General features: G+C 40.3%; 1 protein-coding gene across 2 annotated transcripts in view; it reads right to left on the bottom strand.

Annotated features, from left to right (window-relative positions):
- Positions 1-20,854, bottom strand: part of LOC141111419 (uncharacterized) — a 65,679-nt gene that overhangs the window by 20,782 nt on the left and 24,043 nt on the right. For both annotated transcript variants that reach the window (XM_073603718.1, XM_073603709.1), the window contains exons 3-4: positions 12,852-12,922; positions 6,966-7,028 (exon numbers count right to left, since the gene is read on the bottom strand). In XM_073603718.1, the coding sequence (XP_073459819.1) occupies positions 6,966-7,028; positions 12,852-12,922 (134 nt within the window). The remainder of the gene's footprint in view (positions 1-6,965; positions 7,029-12,851; positions 12,923-20,854) is intronic.

Here is a 20,854-nt window from a genome sequence, read left to right as displayed (position 1 = left end):
ATTTGAAGAGCATAGGGAAAGCCTTACAGGAAGTGACTTAGTTGCATTGTGGAAGGACTCACCTACCCACAATGCTCACTCACCTACCCATGAACAGTGAGTAACTGAAATGCTTGATGGGTAGGATATAAAAGGCTTAGCACGGCCATTTTCTTTCTCTTCTGGGCGCGTGGCCTGCCTGCAAAGATCTGTGAGGAGGTGTTCCAGAGAGCCACTGACTCTGCCTTACCCCAGTGTGCTGGAGAAACAGTGTGATCAGATCAGGAAGGTTCCAGAGACACCTGGCGGAGCCATTTGGGGGTCCTGGTCATCTTGCGGAGCAGAGCAGCGTGACGGTGCTGGCTGGCAGCAGGACTGAGACAACCGGTTTCCAACTTTCCAGGCCTAGTGTGGTGAGAGGGCTGTCACCCAAATTTCTTTAATGCACTTTACACACTTAGGCTCATACCACAACGTTGCTGAGACCTGCAGTTCCGCAGAGGGGTCTCATTCCAGTAGACTGGGTTCAAGCAGGCCTCAAGCCTATACTTCACTGAGAACTGACACTGTGCGGTTCAGAGACAACTATACCGGAGGCAGTTATAAGTGTGTTACACAACAAGAACAGTTTTCAATCATCAGTTTATATTACTTCTTTGCTTGTTAAACCCCTGGATTACAAACACTGCAGTACAATAGCTAGCAGAAGACAGAAGACCAGAGACTACAACTTTCACTGAGAGGACTTGTGTTCAGTTACAGTAACAAAGGACCACATCATACCTCAGGGGGAAGCTCTTGAGCAAACTGTACTGTGTTGTGTTTGATAACCTTGCATTAGTGTGCTTAGTGCAGCGTGCTGGAAGTGGGAAGGTACCCAGTGTCAAGGCATTGTCACTCTGAGCATTAGTCCCACTTGGAGACGTGCCTGCAAGGGTCATTCAAGAAATCTTTACATAGACATAGTTTGTGAATGCTTATCGCATTGTCATATTACGTTTGTGTGACAGTGCAGTTATTGTAATTACCGTTTATACCAGTCTCAGTAAAATTACATTCTGGTTAATTACAATTGGTGTGAAGTGTTGTTCATTCTCCTACAGGTGGAACAACGGATACCCAGGTAATGGTAAGGGTACATTATTGGTATACTATTTCACACCAACACCGTTCCACTTGTGTCAAACGGGTTCGAGCCAATTCAGTCAGGGGTAAGATAGCAGAGTACAGGCCCAATCAAATATCAGCAGCTCCTTCGGGGTTAATTGCTACACAACTAAATATGTGAAAAAATGTGGCGTGCAGTTGTATTCAGCCCCCTTTACTCTGATACACCTTTACTAACACCTTTACTCTGTCCACCTTTGTGTAATTTAATCTCTGTATAAATACAGCTGTTCAGTGAAGCCCTCAGAGGTTTGTTAGAGAACCTTAGTGAACAAACAGCATCATGAAGGCCAAGGAACACACCAGATAGGTCAGGGATAAAGTTCTGGAGACATTTAAAGCAGGGTTAGGTTTGAACATCTCACGGAGCACTGTCCAATCCATCATCTGAAAATGGAAAGCGTATGACAAAACTGCATACCTACCAAGACATGGCCGTCCACCTAAACTGATAGGCCGGGCAAGGAGAGCATTATTTAGAGAAGCAGCCAAGAGGCCCATGGTAACTCTGGAGTAGCTGCAGAGATCCACAGCTCAGGTAGGAGAATCTGTCCAACTATTAGTTGTGCGCTCCACAAATCTGACCTTTATGGAAAAGTGGTAAGAAGAAAGCCATTGTTGAAAGAAAGCCATAAGAAGTCCCATTTGCAGTTTGCGAGAAGCCATGTGGGGGACACAGCAAACATGTAGAAGAAGATGCTCTGGTCAGATAAGACCAAATTTTAATTGTTTGGCCTAAAAGCAAAACGCTATGTGTAGCAGAAAACTAACACTGCACATCTCCCTGAACACACCATCCCCGCTGTGAAACATGGTGGTGGCAGCATCATGTTGTGGGGATGCTTTTCTTCAGCAGGGACAGGGAAGCTGGTCAGAGTTGATGGGAAGATAGATGGAGCCAATTACAGGGTAATCTTAGAAGAAAACCTGTTATGCCGCGTACACATGACTTTCCGGCAGAAAAGGTCCGACGGAATCATTCCGTCAGACGTTCTGATCGTGTGTGGGCTTCATCGGACTTTTTCTTTCTAAAATTCTGATAGAAATAGAACATGTTTCAAATCTTTCCGACGGACTCAATACCTATCGGGAAAACCGTTCGTCTGTATGCTAGTCCGACGGACCAAAAACGACGCAAGGGCAGCTATTGGCTACTGGCTATTGAACTACCTTTTTCTAGTCCCGTGGTACGTCATCACGTTCTAAACGAACGGACTTTGGTGTGATCGTGTATAGGCAAGTCCTTTTTAGCGGAACTCCGTTGGAAAGACTGTCAGAGTCTACACTGACGGAAAGTCCGGTTGTGTGTACGCGGAGTCTGCAAAAGACTTGAGACTAGGGCGGAGGTTCAACTTCCAGCAGGACAACGACCCTGAACATACAGCCAGAGCTACAATGGAATGGTTTAGATCAAAGCATATTCCTGTGTTAGAATGGCCCAGTCAAAGTCCAGACCTAAATCCAATTGAGAATCTGTGGCAAGACTTGAAAATTGCTGTTCACAGATGCTCTCCATCCAATCTGACAGAGCTTGAGCTATTTTGCAAACAAGAATAGGCAAAAATTTCACTCTCTAGATGTGCAAAGCTGGTAGAGACATCCCCAAAAAGACTTGCAGCTGTAATTGTAGGGAAATGTGGTTCTACAAAGTATTGACTCAGGGGGGCTGAATACAAATGCACGCCACACTTTTCACATATTTATTTGTATAAAATTTTGAAAACCATTTTATCTTTTTACTTCCACTTCACAATTGTGTGCCACTTTGTGTTGGTTTATCACATGAAATCCCAATAAAATTCCTTTACTGTTTTTGATTGTAACATGACAAAATGTGGAAAATTTCAAGGAGCATGAATACTTTTTCAGGGCACTGTTTGCCAGTACCCTAACATTTTGCAGAACGTAGGCATGTGGAGACTGATTTCTGACTCATAATACTTGATGATATGCCCAATATAGTGGACATAAAGTCATTGTAAAAGTAAATAAATAACAAACATATCATACTTACCTCCATTGTGCAGCTCGTTTTGCACAGAGTGGCCCTGAACCTGCTCTTCTGGGGTCCCTCGGCGGCTCCTCCCCACATCTGATAACCCCCTTGGAGAAGCGTTTCTCCGAGGTGGTCACCTTGCGGGCGTGCTCCCGAGTCCAGCATTCAGTGTCCATAGAGGCCACATGCAGAACTCGGCCCCGCCCCCCGGCGCTTGAGTCATTGGATTTGATTGACAGCAGCAGAAGCCAATGGCTGCGCTGCTATAAATCTATCCAATCAAGGGCTGAGAATCCCAGGCAGAGAGAGAGCGTGTCCCCGCCGGGTCAAGTTCGAGAGTTCAGGTAAGTAAAATAGGGGGGCAGGTCACTGCCAGGTGTTTTTTCACCTTAATGTATAGGATGCATTAAGGTGAAAAAACATGAAACTTTACAACCCCTTTAAAGTGGTTCTAAAGGAAAAAAGGAAAACATTTTTTTAAAATCTTAATGCATCCTCTGCATTAAGATAAAAAAAACTTTTAAAACTTGCTCCCCCCAGCCTCCCCCACTTAACCACTTCAGCCCCGGAAGAGTTTCCCCCTTCCTGACCAGCTCATTTCTTGCGATATGGCACTGCGTCGCTTTAACTGACAATTTGCACGGTCTTGCAATGCTGTACACAAACAAAATTGACGTTCTTTTTTTCCCCACAAATAGAGCTTACTTTTGGTGGTATTCAATCACCTCTGAAGTTTTTATTTTTTGTGCTATAAACAAAAAAAGACCAACAATTTTGGGAAAAAAAACAATATTTTTAAATTTTTGCTATAATAAATATCCAAAAAAAAGTAAAAAAACAAATGTCTTCATCAGTTTAGACCAATATGTATTCTTCTAAATATTTTTGGTAAAAAAAAAAATTGCAATAAGCGTATATTGATATGGTTTGCGCAAAAGTTATAGTGTCTACAAAATAGGGGATATATTTATGGCATTTTTATTATAAATATTTTTTTTACTAGTAATGGCGGTGAGCAGCAATTTTTAGCGGAACTGTGACATTGCGGCGGACTAGTCGGACACTTTTGACACTTTTTTGGGACCAGTGACATTTATACAGCGATCAAGTCCTATAAAAATGCACTGATTACTGTATAATTTACACTGGCAAAGGGGAAGGGGTTAACACTAGAGGGTGATCAAGGGGTTAAGTGAGTTCCCTGTGAGGTGTTTCTAACTGTGAAGGTGTTTCTAACTGTACTGGGAGTACAGAGGGATCGCTGCTCCTAATCACTCTGTACTTCCCTGTCAGAATGGGGACCTGTTTGTTTACATTGACAGATCCCCATTCTGGCTCTCTGTGGAGCGATTGCAGATGGCCGGCGGATATCGCGGCCGTCGGCCATGCACATCAGCTCCCCCTGCCATGAAGCGGACGCGCGCGCCCGCTATAGTTTTTAAAAGAGCCGACGTACCGGTATGGTGATTCGCGGGAACAAGCCGACCTGCTGAAATATAATGACAGCAGCTGGTCGGCAAGCAGTTAAGCACTTACCTGAGCCCAATCTCGATCCAGGGCTGTGCCCATTTGCAGCAGCTTTTCTCCTCTCTCTCTCTTCTCACAGGAGACTCAGCAGCAGGAGCAATTGGCTCCTGCTGCTGTCAGTCAAAACCAGTGAGGAGGGAGTGAGCAGGGGTTGAGCCATGCTGTATGCGTCTATGGACGCACACAGCCTGGCTCAGGAGCACAGTAGGTAAGTATGTTTATTATTTTGTTTTATTTATGCTTATTATTACAATGAATATAAAAAAATAGGCCTAACAATCACTTTAAATACAGATTACGAATTATATCTGTTTATGTAAAGAGGGTTCTTTAATACCTATCTCTTGATTTTTAGGTAAGCAGATCACAATTGGTAAGGCACCATCTGGGGATCTGAGTTTGTTATTAAGGAATTACGATGTTGCAAACCATTAGAATCTTCTGAATACTGTATACCTTGTTTCAAATTGTTAATTGATGGTTTTCATTTGTTACAATTAAGATGCAAGATTTACCCTTGATGTTTGTCAATCAGCTACAAAAATCCTTTAGTTATCACTTTAGCACGACCGAACAGCGAAAGTTCGGCCCAAACTTATGCTCGGGCTGAACTGTTCGCCCATCCCTACTGGTGGGTACTGCTGGCTGGTACTGCTGGCGGGTGCTGTTGGCGGGTACTGCTGGTGTTTACTGCTGGCTGGTACTGCTGCCTGCTACTGCTGGTGGTTACTGCTGGTGGGTACTGCTTGCTGTTACTGCTGGCTGGTACTGCTGGTGGATACTGCTGGCTTGTACTGCTGGCAGATACTGTTGGCGGGTACTGCTGGCTGGTACTGTTGGTGGGTACTATTGGCGGTTAGTGTTGGCGGGTACTGCTGGTGGATACTGTTGGTGGGTACTGCTGGTGGGTACTGCTGGCTGGTTCCCAACCCAACATCCCCGAGCATTATGCCCCGTACACACGGTCGGATTTTGTTCGGACATTCCGACAACAAAATCCATGGATTTTTTCCGACGGATGTTGGCTCAAACTTGTCTTGCATACACACGGTCACACAAAGTTGTCGGAAAATCCGATCGTTTTAAACGCGGTGACGTAAAACACGTACGTCGGGACTATAAACGGGGCAGTGACCAATAGCTTTCATCTCTTTATTTATTCTGAGCATGCGTGGCACTTTGTCCGTCGGATTTGTGTACACACGATCGGAATTTCCGACAACGGATTTTGTTGTCGGAAAATTTTATCTCCTGCTCTCCAACTTTGTGTGTCGGAAAATCCGACGGAAAATGTCCGATGGAGCCCACAGACGGTCGGAATTTCCGACAACACGCTCCGATCGGACATTTTCCATCGGAAAATCCGACCGTGTGTACGGGGCATTAGTGTGACAGGAGCTGGCGCTGGAGGAAGCATGTGGCTGCAGAGCTGATGCTTCCTGTATCGCTCCTGTCACAGGCGGAGTATATTTGGTATCGCTCAGCTTGTAACAGGAGCTGGCGCTATACAGGAAGCATTGGCTCTGCTTCCTCTAGCGCCAACTCCGTTCTTCACACTGATGCTTGGGGATGGTGGGTCGGGAACCCGTGATCTGGGCTTGCCGACCCGCCATCCCAGAGCAGGAGGTGGCGGGCCACATCAGAGGGCACCCCTGCTTTAGTCACTCCCTAAATGTGTTTTTAATGATTTTACTAGAATTCTAGATTTTGCCAGCAGGTAGTGCTGCAAGTGAAATATAAAATGTATAGACTCAATTTCAGGGAAGCTTTAAAATATAACTAAAAGGCATTTTTTTTTAAGTTTTGAATAGCTTGCACAGGGATTAGAGTGCTTGTCAGTTGTTATTGTTCTCTGTGCCTCCATTAGGGAGATTCACCCTCTCTATCTGTCATTTGTACCATTATCATTAAAAGTGAAAGTAAAAGAAAATCCCAAATTTTGGGTTGTCCCCAGAAAAGTAATAGATGGGATATCTTCCAATGAGGACATTAGTTCTGTAGACCTGGGGTTCCCCAAGGAATTCCCTTAATTTGCAGGGATTTCCTCTCACTTCCTGTTTGGCTATGGGACAGGAAGTGAAGGGAAATCTCCGCAATGGGACACAGATGGTGATTAAAAAAAAAATGATGGTTATAACCCTCCCTTGCTCTATCCAAAGGAAGAAAAAAAAAAGGTTTGCCTATAATTCTACTTTAAGAGATATGTAATTAGAAGAGGTCACAAATAAACAAGGACCTCTAGGATTCCATGTAAATCCAATTTAACAGATTTATTAGCCTATTCAGTTTTACTTACTTGTTCGCATAGCAGCTGGACAGTAGGAAGATTTCCACTTAACACAGCTAAATGTAATGGAGTCTGCAAGGAAAGAAAGTTTACTTTTATCAGTAGATTTTTTAGGATGTTATGGCAAAAGTTCTAAATGAGCCCAGACTTTAAATACCAATCATTCAATGCACTCTTGTTTGCCAGTAACTATGCAGCAAATGTAGTATGTATGACTACAGATGTTTGGATTGCAAAACCAAAGGTCAGTTTACTTAGGCGATTCCCAAATAGATAAGTACCTAAAACAGGTTGACACTGTAGGTACGTAAATAGCAGTGTGTCAACGTCCCAATATCAAACATATGAGACCTAAACAACTAAGAAATGGACTTAGTTGGGCTTAGTGGGCACACAGATATATTGTCTATAAAAGGTAAAATTGTTTTATTTGGGTCTAACTTATTAAAAAGGAAAGAAAACAATTAATGCAAATCACAAGGTAACACAAACAAAATTACCATACAATTGGTATTATATACCCCACACATGACCAGAACACCGCTAAATACATTATATATAGAACAATATATCCAAAAATGGGTAGAGAATGAATTCCCATAAGGGTGCTCCGATTAACGATGTATTTAAGCAAATTGCGGGTCAGGTTGTGAGTCAAGGTATGTTTTTTTCTCTTAAAAGCTCGACATGTTACGCGTATGAAGAGCGCTTCTTCAGGAGCCTAGAAAATTCTGATGATATACATAAGAAAAATACACCAATAAGTATATGGTATAACAACATATAAATATAACAAAGAAAAACACATAAATCATTTTAATAGAAAATATAAAATTTGCTCCAACCGAGCTCAGCAGGTGCACACTATCCCCATAAAGGAAAACGATCACCCGGGTCAGATGGCAAAGCCAAGTAGCTAGGAGACCTAGTGTGGTATAGTAGAGGAGTTGAGGTATATTTTGATAAAAATAGTCTAGTAAAGAACGAGACATTAGTTCCCCAAGATATCACACAGAAGGGACCAAGCTGTCCCAAAAAAATCTAAAAAAATCATTATAGAAAGAAGAAAAACCAGAAGGAATTAAACAGTAGCAATTAAATTAAAAAAAAAAAAAAACTTTTTTTTTTTTTTAAATTTAATTGCTACTGTTTAATTCCTTCTGGTTTTTTTTCTTTCTATAATTAATTTTTTAGATTTTTTGGGGACAGCTTGGTCCCTTCTGTGTAATATCTTGGGGAACTAATGTCTCGTTCTTTACTTTTATTTACCTTGTCCCCAGGATCCTGCGATGTCTCCCCGCTGTGTGTGCGAGCTGTGTGCTCTGCTCGATCTATCACTGTGTCGGGCTCCGTTCCCTGCAGACCAGCTAGAAAACAGTGATAGTAATGTAGAACACCTGCAGAATTGAGCGATAATGATTTGTAGGGAAATTCGTCATCAAACACTGAAAGTAATGACAGTGACAATTCTGCAAATTTCATTGTTTTTGATTTGATTACATTATTGAATACATTTTATCATCATTATATTATTATTTGTTATAATTATTTATAGTTATTTAATTATAATTTTTGATTTCGTGTTTCAAACTTTATCATACCCGGGATGTCTACTAGACTCTTGTTTGGACAGATTTAAGTGAGTTATTCCTAATGCCCCGTACACACGGTCGGACATTGATCGGACATTCCAACAACAAAATCCTAGGATTTTTTCCGACGGATGTTGGCTCAAACTTGTCTTGCACACACACGGTCACACAAAGTTGTCGGAAAATCCGATCGTTCTGAACGCGGTGACGTAAAACACGTATGTCAGGACTCTAAACGGGGCAGTAGCCAATAGCTTTCATCTCTTTATTTATTCTAAGCATGCGTGGCACTTTGTGCATCGGATTTGTGTACACACGATCGGAAATTCCGACAACGGATTTTGTTGTCGGAAAATTTTATAGCCTGCTCTCAAACTTTGTGTGTCGGAAAATCCGATGGAAAATGTGTGATGGAGCCCACACACGGTCGGAATTTCCGACAACAAGGTCCTATCACACATTTCCCGTCAGAAAATCCGACCGTGTGTACGGGGCATAAGAATTACAGGGTTACAATATAAAACGCCAAATTTCCATGCGAGACATTGTACCGCTTTGAGATGCAAAAATCTGACATAATCATACTGCCAGAGAGGTTAAGTGGACCTGACCTGGCTTAAGAAGGACCTACGACAGGCAATAGCACTGACAAATGGACACAAAAGTTGTGGGTTTTTTTTCAAATTACGACCTACGTTTGTTCACATGGAGTCCTTTGGCTCCTTGGCCCCACAGATTAATGGGGGGAATATTGCCCCATTGTTGGTATCAGTGGGAGGAATAGTACCCCATTGCTGGCGTCAGTGGCAGGAATAGCACCTTGAGAGAAATATTGCTCCAAGGGCCGGATTAAGGCAAGCAAAGGGCCGCATCCAGCCCCTGGACCACAGTGTGGAGACCACTGATCTAGACCATCTAGCAACTGAAGCAGTTTTTCTTTTTTTTCTTTTTTGAGAGTTTAATGTGAGTTATTAAAGCTGATAAGTGTTTTAGTGATTCTTATCACATATGAACTTTAATGATAGCTCCACTTTAATAGCACACATGCCTTTTTTTTCTTTAGTATATCTTTATCTTTTGATAATCTGCTGCTTACATTGCTTGAAACATTATTTCAATTAGGTAACTCAAAACAAATTCAGTATTGTCAATTAACAATGATATACTGTATATGACCTGTAAATGTGTTTAAACGTCCCACAATTTTATTTGTGCATATGGTAACAACAAATGTCAAGATGTATTTCCATTTCTGATGCTGTTAGTGTACAATAATCCCCTGGAGAGGTGGACTGCTGTATTTAACAGGCAACAGGACTGCAAATACATGGAGTTTACATCTACATGTGTTTAACTTATTGCTAAGTATATCCAGGAATCTGAAACAGTTCTGTGGAGCAGTAAATTCTCCAGTGAGTTAATTCCACCACATCCTTTGATAGGAAAAAAATAAATGAATATATATACACGATGTTACCAAAACTATTGGGACACCTGCCTTTACACGCACATGAACCTTACAGGCATTAAATAACTATAAATAATTATAACAATATAATTATAACAAATAATAATATAATAATGATAAAATGTATTCAATGGAAAGTTGGTTGTACGGAAGTAGGGGAAGTAGGGGTGAAGGTACATTTTAATAGCTCAAAGTTGGCATGGTGGATTATCCCATTTTTGTGTTCTCTGCCGTACCAATAATACAGCCATCAACCATTTTAAACAAAAATTAAGGCAATCAAAAGAGATTGTCCAGACATGTACTGATACAGTTCTTGATATAACTATAATTTTGATTTATGAATCTCATATTTCAGAAATCTATTGCAGTAGATGGGTGATTTGATCAACAAATAATACCTTTAATTAATATTAAATGATCAGCCATGGAGGAAATACAATCAAGTCAACCTTCTCTGTGTGCTAAGCACACATTTCTGAGCGAAATAGGTATTTGATGGCAAGCAAGATTGATAATCCATTCCTAATCTATTTATTGCTACAGCCAATGCCAGCATTAGTCTAAAATGTATTGCTTGTTTATCTCCATTTTCAGTGAGTAGTTACAAGTAACAACACCTCATACCGCTAGAGTGGAGAATTAGGAGTACGGCCAACATCCTGAAATATGGTCTACAGGATAATCCTTTGACGTTCTTTATTTAGTAATGGTTATAAACAGATGTGACTGCTCTGCAACTTTACTTCCGACTATCACTTTACACCAATCAGTTTGACATACAGAAGGTACTAAGGCTATCTGATCACATCTTTCTCCAGACAGCTTTTGCTAATGATCCTTTTTATACCCGTTGCGCACACACCTTTTTCTAATACGTTGCGCACACATCTTTTTCTAATAATTAAAAAAGATGAGTATTTCTGAAACAGTATCAAATATTGGTTCACATATAATTCACACACGGTTGTGTGTTCTTAAAAGTTAGCTTACAAGCCTACTGTCAGGATGGGAAAAATGAACCCAATTTAAGATGTGTATATGGTAATTGTGATTTTGATTAAATTGTCTTTTTTTTTTTTTATTTACTTAGTAAATTATATCCATTACTGGAAATGTGGCATCCTCAGTTATGGTGTCTATGTTACAATTATTGGATTGATGAGAACTCACTGGACTGCACCAATTATCAAAATTCTGTTAGCTTTTGGTATTGGGAATTTAGCACTGATAATATCTGATGTAGGGCTCTTGGTGCAGAAAATAATCCTTAGCGTGTAGCTTTGCCCATCCAATTTTCCTCTACTATTTTTAGTAGTACATTTATGATATTCAGTGAGTATAAGAGCAGGCAGTAGAAGCACTGTAATAGTTGGTATGTGGACAGAATTCCCTTTGATTCAAGAGAAAAAGCAGAACCAGCATAAAAGAGGAAACATGAAATACAGACTAGTACAGTAATAGCATAACCCTCTTCAGTTATGGATATTGTATAACTAGAATAATATGAATTCAAGTCAAAAGTCCCTGTTAAACAACCACATTGCTGCACTGTTGGGAAACACAAATAGTAAGCAGTGGGATTTGAAATACTTGCCAATTATACATTCAGTTTTACTGGAATTGCCCACAAATTATCATACTAGTTCCGGTTAGAATTTCAGTCAATTGACAGCATCTGTACATCTTAAAAAGTCTAGTGAATGTCTGCATATGGAAAAGTTAGTAAAATGCCAGTTTCAGAAAATTCCATGGAATGTGCAAATTCCGCATAGAGCAGTAATTGAATTCAACATTTTATACACTCCTATAAAAGGACTTTTTAGGTACATTCCAGCTTTTTCTAGTGTTGCTGTTTCATGCCTTTATAAACTGGTACTAATATTTAAAAAAAAAAAACACATAGGGGGTTATTTACTAAAGGCAAATCCACTTTGCACTACAAGTGCACGGCAAGTGCACTTGAAAGTGCACTTGAAAGTGCACTTGGAAGTGCAGTCGCTGTAGATCTGAGTGGAATATCTGAAATGAGGGGAAGCTCTGCTGATTTTATTATCCAATCATGTACAAGCTAAAATGCTGGTTTTTATTTTCCTTGCATGTCCCCCTCAGATCTACAGCGACTGCACTTCCAATTGCATTTTCAGTGCACTTTCAAGTGCACTTGTAGTACAAAGTGGATTTGCCTTTCGTAAATAACCCCCATAGTGAACATTTTCTGTGTTTACAAGCAAATCTGAATGCTAGCTGGCTTCATTATACAGCAGATTCCCATGACATTTATTTTTTTGATTTCAGAACAGGTTCACTTTTCGAAGAACAAGATTAGATTATCATCTCCAACCCCCTTACCCTGGCCACAAATGCACACCGTTGACGCAAATGGTGTCATTCTCTCTCCTCCATTCTCATTATGGCCCTATACAATTCTGTACAGGACGGTCAGGGATAGTGGACTAATGTAGTTTTCAGTAACAACCCACGTGTCCTTTAAAATAATAAGCCTGCCTCAAAATGCTGTTCTCAGTTATCAATGTAAAGGGTTGATTTACTAAAACTGGGGAGTGCAAAATCTGGTGCAGCTGTGCATGGTAACCAATCAGTTTCTAACTTCAGCTTGTTCAATTAGGCTTTGACAAAGAAACCTGATTGGTTTCTATGCAGAGCTGCATCCAGTTTTAGTAAATCAACCCCCTTTAGGTGGATTCCTTCACTGACTATTTATGTGTCTCTTGGACTTCATTGAATTGTTAATTTTGTTTCCCCACTTTCTTGTGATGGAGTCTTCCTTCTGCTTTGCACTTTTCTTATTGTTGCTACAGGCCTCTGGCTTACCTGACCAAAGTTGTCAGTCTGTCTGGGGTTACAACCTGAATATATTAGCAGGTGGGACAATTCACAGTGACCTGTATACAAATAAAATAATACATGTTAATAAAATGAATTATGTGTCTGTGCTTTGTTAAAGTGGTGCATCACCAAAAAAGTTTTTTTGCTTAATTTTTGATGGAAATGTTGGTACCTTTTTCATGTTTGCAGTTGTTTTTGTTTGCATTGGGGAGGATCTATCATTTCCTTTACTTCATTTGTTTGTGATGATGCTCATCGATGGGGGAAAAAAAATGTTTGTTCCAGAGACAGGGGATCACTGGAACAGAACATTTTTGTAACTCTCCCCATTGGGTACCCATACAATGCCTAAAAATCTTGGCAATGTTTCCAAATACATAATGAAGGTAATTTGTTAGTAACTTGTTATGAAGAAAAACACCTGTCCTAGAAGCTTGCCAATACAAGGTTGTGAGATGGATACTGGATTATGCAAAATGTGAGCCAAGGAAAGGCAGTTTCCATAACAGGTTTCTAAAATGGGTTTTCTTCCTGCCAGATTACTTCTAAGACACAAATACATAGTTTGGAATGTGAGGTCACTAGACCTAACCCACTAATAATCAGCATTGTGAGGGTCAATCAAACAGGGTCTTGACTACTAAATATCAATTTAGATACTTACAGGTCATTTTTCGGCAACAACAGCTCTCATATTCTGCACTGACAAGTTTGTTTTAATGTCAGCAGCAAATTAAAAAAAATTCTATCTACCAGTGATATGCTTCATGTGCTCTTGTTATTCATTTTGCTGGGTTGCCATTTGCTGATTTGTTAGTAACGTTTCTGCAGGCCTTTTGTTTTTTGGGTAAGAATATTTCCTTACAGTTTCATTTTATTAAAATAAAAATATGACCCTTCCTCTGTAAAATACCAGTCTGGTATTCAAATATCTGGGGGCTGGGAATGTACAGGTGCTCCAGCCCCTACCATACTGTCAACCTTGCCCTTCAATATTGGGTGGGGGAGTTTTAAGAGGAGGACTACAAATGGAAAAATCATATTCCCAGTGCAGATGGGCACCCATTTATTCCTTTTTTCCAATGCTCCAAGAGGTGTTCTGGAAAAAAAGAGGGGTTCATGTAAGAGGAAATCTGCTACCCCTGACTCTGCTAAACTCAAATACTTACCTGTTCACTTGATATAAAATATACTGTTAAAAGGACAAAAACTGATTTATTGTTCTAGATATTATCCCCCCCACCCCCCAACATTATTTGTAAAATTATTTCCATGCCTCTTGTTAGAATAACCAGTGGTGTGGAAGCATCCCCGCATTGCTGAAGGCCATATGGGATGGCATTGCAAAGACATGGGTGACACATGGTTGCCAGCTATCATTTGGTATACCATCTTTATTCATGGTATGGTAGGCTAGCATTCTGTTTGGGGGGTGTATTTTTTTTTTTTTTACTTTCAATAATAATACAGTAAAGAAGAAAAAATCTGTGAAATAGCTAGAAGGTCTAGGGATATTTGTCAGCAGCCATGAAATAGTGTGATCTGATGAAAATCTTAACCCTAGGAGATCATCCTATTTATATACCATACTGAATGACAGTAGAGCTCATCACATATAATACTTCTACAGCTAAAATCGACATGGTACCACTCAAACATCACTCAAACATCATAGAAGCACACAGAATTGTAAAATTTGATATTTCCAAAATGCACTAAAACCTAGATCTCTAGATGGTTTGGGCACTTTTTTGCCTTGCCTTCTTCACAGAATTTGTACACTACTTTAAATGAACCTGTCAGGTTATATCACTGGCTAAGGTAACAATATTACTGGAGTGCCCAGAACCTTTTGGCGAAACAGCACTTGCACTGGAAGGTTTGCTGCAGGATTTGTTGCCTTTCAACACAGATACCTTTGGTGATAATAGAATAAGTGCAGAATTTGATATTAATATAGCATTAGGGAGTAGGTTAAGGCCTCATTCACACGAGGTGGACTCCGCCGCTGCTGCCTATGGAGGGATCGGATGAAAACGGACAGCATGTCCGTTTTCATCAGATCTCACCCGATCCGAACCGCCAGTGACGGATCTGGACGTAGGGCCATCCGTCTGCTTTTTGCGGATCGGACGGGGTCAGATGTCAAGGGACATGTCTCCGCTGACATCCGTCGCTCCATAGGCTAACATGGAGTGCCCGTTTAGGTCCGCCGTCAAAACTAACAGGCGGACCTGAACGGTCCGATCGTGTGAAAGGGGCCTTAAGGTTAAATTGTTACTAAACACAGGAACTTGCATTCACTATATCTGGTCTCCCATAGTACACAGAACATGAAAAAACAATCATTTTAGTAAATATAAAACTACTAAATACCTTTTCTCATCAGCAGTATATAGCAGCCTTGTGACTTGTATCAGTGCCTGGTTAAAGCTTGTAGGGGGAGTTTTCATACTGCACTGGCTGTCCTATCAGGATGCAGGACCCCCGACCCTCTGTCTGGACAGTGCCAACTGGCCCTGTGCTGATCACATGCACTCTCTCAGGAAAAAAAAAAACTCTCTAGCAATACACACAAAAATTGAGCATATGCAGCCTGACTCCAGTAACTCTGACTTATCCAGACATGTTTTGGGGGCAATGTAAGAAGGGGACGATCTGTGCATACAGGATCAATTAGCCTTTTTACACAATGCTGAGGATTACCCCTTAGGTTCCACAATGAGTATAACAAGCATGCTTTACTGCATATACAGACCGATTTTACTGTTGTGGGTTTAGTAACACTTTAAGGTATAGTTAGTCAAAGGGGTTCATTTTAAGAGGTCACGGAGGAAGAACAGGGTCAAGTGTTATAGTCAGGTAAAATGATAGGAATGGACTGTAGGCCAGGGCATGGGTGTACACTTTTTTGCCACACTTCATTTTTGGCAACAAAAGCACCACACCTAGAACTACTGAGCAAGAATTTTCCAGGGGCCAATATACAACATACAGCCTTTGTATGCCTGGAAGTATGTATGCTAACCCCTTGATTGCTAGGCCCAGGCTGTATACTGGACCTTTACTCCTGAAAAATAAAACAGATTTGAAAAATAACACAGGTATTTGTACTGTAGGTATCAAAAGGTGTCTGCACATCAGCAGTATGATTAGCTTAGCTTATTGACCTAACATCTTCACTTTAAAGCGGGGTTCCACCCAAATTTTGAACAATATCTGTATGTATTCTCTTCCTTGCCTAGATGCTACATGCCGTTTAAAAAAATTGAAATCGCCGTAATTACCTTTTATTTTTCTATTCTTCTTTGCACTTCCTGGTTCTCATCCCATGGGAGTAGGCGTGTTTCTAGCCTCTCCCAGACTCCTGGGAGCTAGTCTCAGGCTTCCCAGGATGCCACTGAGCATGTGCGGGAATGAGCGGTGAATGCTGGGAGCACAGCATTCACCACATTCAGGAAATAAATGCTTGTGGGCTTCAAATGCCCACAATGAAGATGGAAACCGCCTGCAGTGAATAATATAAGTTATTCTTTCCGACAAAATCTGACACAGGCGGACATATTACACACAATATGTGAGTAAGTAATGCTGAGAAGAAAAGTTTGTGAATGAACTCAAAAAAAAAAAAACGATAGATAGGTGGACCCCCGCTTTAAGTAAAGATTTGACCAAACACAAACAAATGTAGATGCCAGCCTTCCATTCTGATCCTCCAAGCTCCAAATGGCTGTCGCAACAATTTATGCATAATAGCGATACGGTAGCTAGAATCCTTAAGTTTATCCATTCTTCTTCAGATGGATTGCGTTTTAAATGCGCTTTGTATGGTTTACTGCAAAGGTTGTATAATACCGGATTGCAGCACATTCTTCGGATGTCACAAACGTATAAACTATTCAACACTGGCCTAAGTCTTCTCTTTTTCCTTCCTAGGGAACAGTTTTACGGGAATGAACTGCAGTCTAGGAATACCTAAATGATCTGCATAAAACAGAAACCACTCTAAAGTGCACTCTGTGCTATGATATTGATACAAGCCCAGTATACCAAATGTCTTTGTATTAACTATGTGCTATACACTATACTGTATATATGCCAAATCCGAAATTTGATTTTTGGATCTGTTATTCTGCTTGAGCAAGAGCTGTGATTCTACTACGTATCTGACTGATTCATATTGGAAAAGTTCATTTTTCTATTCCTCTGAGAGTTGCTCAGCTGTTGGCAGAAACATGACAACTATATATGGTAACTAGTTTTACTGACTTCCAAGCAGCACATATTTAGAATATCGCTACAAAAGAACACATTTTTGCCAAAAAAAACTGTATATTGTCAGGATAAAATAAATGGTGAACATGATATCGGATAACCTATTCTTGCCAGAGAAATATGGTTTTATTTAAATAGTTTGTGGGCAAAAAGGATTTTTCTTCCATTACAGAGAACGCTAAAAGACAAGCTAAAGCATTTATTTCCAGCTCTGTCAAGTTCTTAAGGCTCCATGCACACTGAAGCTCATAAACGGCCGTTTTTGGGAGTCTGGCGTTTTTTTTTAACAGCTCATAAACTCCCCTCTATGTTATCCTATGTGTCCATGCACTTATGGATGTTTTTGGATGTTTATCAGCAGTGGAGTTTATGGGCTGTTTTCTGAACGCCACAAAATCGCGTTCAGGAGTCGTTTTTTTTAACCACAAAAAACGCCAAACGCTCATAAACGCTGATTGACGTTGAAAACCGCTCAAAACCGTGGCTCAACAGCTTTTTTTAACGTTCCTGACCCATTGAAAAAAAAAATATGCTAAAAAACGCTAAGGCAGAAAAAAGCTAAAAAACGCTAATAAACGCTATTGCAAAAACGTTAAGAAACGTTCAAAGAATCATTGCAAAACTACTGGCGTTTTTATAACGTTATTTTAACGTCCAGTGTGCATAGAGCCTATGTTCTGTGTCCCTGTGGGTGAGATTTCTCCATACTTCCTATTTGACAGGTGTCACATACAAAAGTAAGGTGAGTCCAACTCACCAAGGACAAAGATGGCAATAAAAACAAATGTCAGAATAAACAGGAAGTAGGAGGAAATCTCTTAAAAGAGACAAAGAATGCAACCCAGCAAAATACTCACCTATGCGCCAATAGTTTGACGTCAATGAGGTCCCACACCACCTCTTCTCCCCAGATTTTTCTGGGTGCCAGTCTTTGGTCATCTTGATTGGCTGGTGACGTCACTTCTGTACACGCATTGGAATTATTCATCCCAGAACGCTGGCACTCCACTGGCATGTAGAGCTCGGTGTACATTTTACAGGGGACTGCAAACAGGTAGGTAATTGCATTTTTTTTGCAGAAGAGACATTACATGTTGTAGGTCATAACAAAAAAAAAAAACTTCATTTTACAAACCAAGCTGTACAGCAAAAGTGCTAAATCTAACTCATCTAAAGCCTAGTACACACTATGATTTTTTTTGTCGTTCAACCCTGCGGGCTGAATGAAAGAAAACTGAAGAGCTTGAGAGGAGATCCTGTACTAACAATCTGATTTTACTACAGCGATCTCCTGCGCTGAGCTATTGTGTTCTGGCTGGGGGATCGCCCATCCTCCAAAACACACCTGTCAGTGCTCTTAGCCATTGGCTGAGAGTGCTGATTGGATGCTGATGCTTTTCGGCCATGCAACTTTGACAGAAGCCAGACGTTTGGCCTGCTTCTGTCGGACTGACTGCCGTACATATGGACCGGCGGTCATACCCAATATTCAGCCCGTGTACACATGGGCCTTAACACTACTCTCCTCCCTTGACAATGCTGCTGTCCAAAGGTTTCTCTGCTGCTCCTCAAGGGTGGAGCTCAACCTAAGACAGGAAGTGTATTTCTGGCCAGATCACTACGTGGAAAATAAAATATAATAAAAGAAAAGAAAAGAAAAAAGGAAAAAAAAATAAAAACGAATATAGCCACCACATTTTAAGGATAACTGTCTGTATCTCTGTTAGGGAGATTCCCCCTCTCTGCTTGTCCTGTTTACTGTTATCATTGAAAGTGAAAGTAAAAGAAAATCCCAAATTTTGGGTTGTCCCCAGAAAAGTAATAGAGGGAAAACTTCCAATGGGGACACTAGTTCTGATGACCCCAATGGACTGTTCAGTGTTATAGAAGGCTTGAGCACGGATAAATTTCACATTTTAAAGCTCAGCAGATGTTTGCAAATCCTTACCCTTTTGTCATCTGTTTAAGGACTGTATGGTGGCCCCCTGCACTGATAGGATGTAGGATGTCTACTCCTATAGTGTATTTGTTTCATTTGTAAATTATTTGCATGACTATGGATTGATGCAGGGCAAAGTTTTTAAAAGTACTTTTTTTTAGTCTTATAGGCTTCAATAAATATTGATTGGCTACTTTAACCACTTTGGCCCCGGAAGATTTTACCCCCTTCCTGACCAGAGCACTTTTTGCGATACAGCACTGTGTCGCTTTAACTGACAATTGCGCAGTCGTGCGATGTTACACCCAAACAAAATTGACGTCCTTTTTTCCCACAAATAGAGCTTTCTTTTGGTGGTATTTGATCACCCCTGCGGTTTTTATTCTTTGCGCTATAAACAAAAAAAAGAGCGACAATTTTGAAAAAAAAAGCAATATTTTTTACTTTTTGCTATAATAAATATCCCCCAAAAATATATAAAAAAACAAATTTTTCCTCAGTTTAGGCCAATATGTATTCTTCTATGTATTTTTGGTAAAAAAAAATTGCAATAAGCGCATATTGATTGGTTTGTGCAAAAGTTATAGCATCTACAAAATAGAGGATAGATTTATGGCATTTTTATCATTAGTATTTTTTTTTATTAGTAATGGCGGTGATCTGTGATTTTTATCGTGACTGCAACATTATGGCGGGCAGATCAGACACGTCTGACACTATTTTGGGACCATTGTCATTTATACAGTGATCAGTACTATAAAAATGCACTGATTACTGTGTAAATGATACTGGCAGGGAAGTGGTTAAACACTAGGGAGCGATTAAGGGGTTAAGTGTGTTCTAGGGAGTGATTCTAACTGTGGGGTGGGTGGGCTACCTAGGACATGACAGCGATCACTGCTCCCGATGACAGGGAGCAGTAGATCTCTGTCTTGTCACTCGGCAGAACGGGGAAATGCCTTGTTTACATCCGGCGGGCGCGGGTCCTGGGAGCACACGGGGGGCGTACGCGCTGAACGCCGGCGTCGCGCCCACAATGCCGCTTCTTAAAGGGGACCTACCTGTACGCCCAATTGTGCAGTCGTGCCATTGTGCCAACATATATCGTCACGCACTGGTCGGCAAGTGGTTAAAGCGATATTAAACCCAAAATCAAAAATGTCTTTATGTTGCAGCTTACCAGACATTATCAACTTATAATCAGTTACAGCAAACAGTTTTTTTTTTCCTTTTGGGATAAAGATTTTGCATGCCCAAATAAAATCTGATCATTTTAATCACCCCTGCCAGTGTTAAGTAATTTGTCTCATCCATGAAATCTCATACATTCTGCTGGAGAACTTGAGCTTCTGAAAAATGGCCGGATCGTCAGCTGAAAATAGAATTAAGAAAGCCTTAAACAGGAAACTATTGCAGCCATCACATCTAAGAAATAATAAGCTGCAATATAATAAATGTTTGTTTTTAATACCGTTTTAAATCTCTTCTTATTGGGCCCCATTGACTTTCATCGTGTAATTTCCTTTGTATGGAAAGTCAATTACAATATTGACACCAAGCATCCTCTTTGCATTATGTTTTTATTCTAGAGTTTCCCATACATTAGTCATGTCTATTGAAACTATTTAGTAAATATAATATAGCAAAATAAAATGGTTATTGATTTAAAAAGATTGATTAAATAAGGTCAACCTTATATTGTATATTAGATTGTATATTTATTTTTTAAATTACTTTGACATAGCTAAACATTTTATTGCACTTATACAGAACA

Source organism: Aquarana catesbeiana, linkage group LG01 (genome assembly GCF_042186555.1).
Source record: "Aquarana catesbeiana isolate 2022-GZ linkage group LG01, ASM4218655v1, whole genome shotgun sequence".
NCBI lineage: Eukaryota > Metazoa > Chordata > Amphibia > Anura > Ranidae > Aquarana > Aquarana catesbeiana.
This window is presented reverse-complemented; position numbering and strand designations above follow the sequence as displayed.